A 4,637-nucleotide genomic window follows, 5' to 3' on the forward strand; every position below is an offset into this window, starting at 1 on the left:
TTGGAATGGAAAACCCGTCTTCCAAAGCTACAAAAAAAAGTCCTTCTCAGGCTATTTAATTGACCATGAAGTCCTCTGGGACAAGGGTCTCGGCTGAGATGTGGCCTAATCAGAAATTGAGGTCCACACCTAGATCTCAAAAGTTGCCCAGAAAGGCCTAGTTCTCCAATCTCCTGGCTAATTTGAGGTGGGAGACAAGGACCTGAGGGTGGGAGGAGGAGTAAATTCAAGGATAAGCAACTCCTGCCACCATATAGGCAGGCAGCTGCCTTGGTTAAAAATCAAAGATGCACCAACCTGGCAGAGAGAGCTGCCACCATCCATGTTTCCTGCCCTGACCTCCTGTGACTCGCCCACCACAGCCTCACCTGGATCAGCACAAGGGGGCTTATGTCTAAGGAGACCAACCATCTTTGGACTAGAATGGTTCCTGGCAAATGGGAATTGCAGTTTTCAAACAGAAACAGTTCATTTAACCAGGACTAGTTAGCCACTCTAGATGGTGACTTGTGAATTGCGTCTCTAAGAATGGCTGCCTATTTTAAGGACTGAAGGGTTGCAAAGTCTTCCTGGGAATCTTGGGTCAGCTTAAGCCTCTGGCTTCAAGGGTGAAGCCTGGGTGTGGCACAGGTGAGGTGGAACAAGTGAGGGCAATGGATTTACACCCACAGCACCGAAGTCACCCCACAGCTCCACCCAGCTCATCTCCCAATTCCTGGACCTAAATCCATGCTTCCTGCAGCAAAGAGACAGCCTCTCACACTGCCCAACTCTGTCCAGCCATGCTGTCCCCCAGAGCTCTCTTCTACCCGGCCCTTGGTATCAATCAAGTAGAAAAGTTCAGACTGGAGTTGTGGTAGCTGGGTTTGATTACCTCCCGAAAGCCAACCTCACTGATAGAACCTTGATTTTGTTCATATCTTAGGTAACTGAGGTGTTTCCAGCCCCAGGGGCTGAGCTGTGGCAATTGCTTTCCTCTTTGCTCATGACTGGTTTAGGGTGGGCAAGCAAGCCAGGTCTGGCTAGGGAGATGTCAGAGAAAGTCTACTGGGGGGATTCTGGAAAGGGGTTTAGGTCTGCCACCTCTTTGCTGCTTTGGACATCACTGAACAATGAACCAATTGTGGAACTCCTGAAGCCTTCACCATGTGACTGTTGGAAGGATACGATCAGGGAGGAAGGAAGGGTGATCCCAGAGCCACGTCATTGTTGAGTACTAAACCAACTCTCTACTTCAATGTCTTGTTTTGTGAAAAAATACACTCCTTGAAGAAGTCAGCATCATGGGTACCCTATGACTTGCAGTAAAAACCTCTTGGTAGAGAAGAAGTAAGCTTCAAGCCCCACAGCAGAGAAAACCATGAGGAGACACTTAGGCTGTCACCTTGTCTCCTAGTAGGACACCTGTCTAACCCAGCCTGATCAGATGTGCACCTGCGCTCTCCAAGACGGGACATTCACAAGCCCCCTGCCTCTTCGTCCACACTTTCTCATCCTCCTCACTGCAGGATGACTCACCTCCTCGGAGCTGGAGGGCCTCGGGGTCACCCCCATGGGGCCGTGCAACTAAGGGGCCAGCCCATCACCCCAAGCTCCTTCCTTTGGCGTGGGTGGCGGTCAAGGGAGAGAGCTCTGGAGTGCACTTGCTGTATGCCAAGGCAAGCTACTTAACCTTGCTATGCCTCCATTTCTTCACATCATGGGGATAATAGTGCCCAGCCCGCAGGTTACTGTGAAGATACTAAGGATGAAATGTCAAGTGCATCGGCCACGGCATCGCAGGTGCCACCCTCAAAACTCACTGACTCACTAGAAGTATTTACAGACTAAGAAAAGCTGTTATATGCATGATTCGTTTACCACAGCTGAAGGATGCAGACGAAGATCAGCAAAAGGTACAAGGAGCAGAGGGCGGGGTCCAGGAGGGACTGGGCACAAGCTGCCAGTCTGTCCTCTCTCAGTGGAGTTGTAGCGACAACGATTAATTTTTCCAGCAACAATGCATGACAACACGTATAAAGTACTGTCAACAAAGGAAACCTTATTGAGCCTCGCTGCCCAGGGTTTTTATTGGTGGTTAATAACTGGACGTAGAGCGCCTCCTAGGCTGCCCTCAGTTCCTCAGCCCCCAGTCCCTCCAGCAGTCAAACTGATACAGCCCCACCCAGGGGCCCCACCACCAAACACACTGTTAGCATAAACTATCTGGCTTGGCCCAAGGCCCCAGGTAAATTAGGATGTTCTTGTCGGGCAGCATATTGCAAGGGTTTAGGGGCTGTCTCCCAGGAATCAGTCGGGAGCCAGATCTGTCTGTGAAACGTGCATGATTTGAACACCCCCCTTGTTGAGTCAACTCTTCGCTGCACCGACACATAAGAAACCCCCAATATCATTTTTGCTTCTTTTATCGGGCTGAAATCTGCCTCCCACTACAACCGTCCTTTGTTGCTAGTACTACCCTATAGAATCATATGGCTTCAGTCTAACCCTTCTTCCTCATTGTTGGGGGTGGACCCTTCTTTTCCATTCCTCTTTCAGTATGGAGGGACTTCGGCTCAAGCCACCTCAGGGGTTCTCCTTCTTCTCACTCACTCCTGTCCCGGGAAACGGGAGTGACTTTCTGACTGGGGGCTTTAGAAGCCGACCTCCTGAGCTGTCCTCCAGTGGACAGGTCGCACTATCTGGTCTACAGAAGCAGCACAGGTTTCATCAGCACAATGAGCTCATGGGACTCCAGGCTTTGGAGCCCTACAAGCTCGGCCAATCTGATTGGCCAGTCTGCAGACTAACCAGAGAGGAGGTAGAGGTGCGCACAGACAGCGCAGAAAAGTGAGGTATGATACGCTACCTATGAAGGCAGACAGAAAAGCCAACCAGGTGAGGATGAGAGCCACCAGAGTAAAGCAACCTGAGGCCATGTAGTGCTGGACGAACTAGAGACTCCTCTCAGTAGCCCATGCATTAAGCCACAAATCATGAGAGCCTCGAGTCATTAAAAGAAAGGTAAGTCTGTTCCACACAATCAGTTTAAGAAGATTAAAAATATATATATGTTATACATTTCAGCAATATTACCATCACAAACAGGAAAGCAGTTAAATGGTGAAAGTCACAGGTGTCTCTGAAAGACATTGGGGCGCCTCCTTCTTGGATGATGCTGGGTAAATGGAGTTTCACCAAAAGAACATACTGGGGTCTTTGTGCCTCTTAGCAAGGTGTTATTTAGGTAGAAGAAAAGCAACAGAAATGGGGGAAAGGGGAGCAAATGGATAGAGACTCGGGGTTTGTCCTTCCACGTAAAAAATCTACTTGGCGGCTCGGCTAGAAGCACGGCTCCTACTTGGAGAGGCCTCAGTTTGCCTGGATCTTCCTGGGGAGGCCCAGCGCCGCCTCGCAGCCCCGGCCCAGCAGCATGTACTCCAGCCGCTTGCAGTGCTCCCGGAGCTGCTTCTCCCGGGGCAGCAGGAAGGTGAGGACCTTGTTGCGCACGATGCCCCGGTCCTCCTCCTCCCTCAGCCGCTGCTTCACGCGGGCCGCCTGCTCCTCCTGCTGCGCCAAGGCCCCATTCATCTCACAGAAGGCGTCTTCCAGGTAATGGATGGCCTTCAAGGCTTCCTGCTTAAAGTCCTCCAGCTCCCGCTGCACTGCGGCCACCTTCTGCTGCAGGATCTCCAGGTCAGCCGGGGGCAGAGGGTAGGAGGGCCACGACTGGGGGAGGGAAAAGTCTCCAGACTGGAGGCCACTCTCCACCATCTTCTTTCCTTGTAAAGTATTCACCTTCATGAGAATGGACCCCGCCTGATATAGTGGGTCCATAGGCTTTCTTCCTGTTTGGACAAAGAGAAGGGACTAGGAAACCAGAGAGGCGAGTGAGGTTTCTTGGGGGAAGCTAGAGACTAGAGACACAGTCATTTGGAGTGGAGAAACCCACCTACTATGACATCAAGGGCCCCTTCAGCCAATCAGGAGGAAAAGCCACAATCCATTCATTCATTTGCATATTATAGTCCCCTTGGGTAGTTATCCAGAGCTTTTTCTGCTCGTCTACCCAAGAAGTGGTCCCTCCTGAGATGCAGATTCTGATCAGCTCATCACCCTTCGAGAACCAGAGCTCCATCACTCCTTGAACCTGAGAGACAGGGAAGTAGACCAGCCATAGCAAAGCTCACTACTGGCTGTCAGTGTGGTCTCCCACACTGACAAGGGGTCTGGAGGGTCTCGGAAGGGTCTCTGGTCTTCAGTACCTAATAAGTGAAATGAGGAAATTATAAGAGATAATACCTAATCCTGCTTCTAGCTCTGGCTATAAAAAAGTAATTTCTGATTCTAATCCACACTCCTGTAATGATGTCAGGATTCTAGATAAAGTTAGAAGCTGGGAGAAATGTACTGAGGTTCTGATGTACGGTCCACAGCAGTGCTGATTCAGGGCATGCAGGGTGAAATCGGGTCACCTGGGCATCTGTTCTACAAGCACTCACTGAGTGCTTACAATGCTCCAGGACCAGGGGCTAGGTGTGAGCAAGAGTGACCGGTCCCCCACGCCCCACCCTGCTGGATGATGCCTGGTCATTGACAGAGATGAGAAAAGACGTCTAGAGGGGTGAACCCCCCACTTCTTATCTGATTACTCTAGG

General features: G+C 50.9%; 1 protein-coding gene across 1 annotated transcript; it reads right to left on the bottom strand.

Moving 5' to 3' along the window:
• Positions 1-3,351: 3,351 nt before the first annotated feature.
• On the bottom strand, positions 3,352-3,816 carry CCDC182 (coiled-coil domain containing 182). The gene has a single exon (XM_037163645.2). The coding sequence runs from the start codon at positions 3,814-3,816 to the stop codon at positions 3,352-3,354; it is 465 nt and encodes a 154-aa protein (XP_037019540.2).
• Between the last annotated feature and the right edge of the window lie 821 nt (positions 3,817-4,637).

This window comes from Artibeus jamaicensis, unplaced genomic scaffold (genome assembly GCF_021234435.1).
Source record: "Artibeus jamaicensis isolate MK-2021 breed Jamaican fruit bat unplaced genomic scaffold, CSHL_Jam_final contig_1998, whole genome shotgun sequence".
Taxonomy (NCBI): domain Eukaryota; kingdom Metazoa; phylum Chordata; class Mammalia; order Chiroptera; family Phyllostomidae; genus Artibeus; species Artibeus jamaicensis.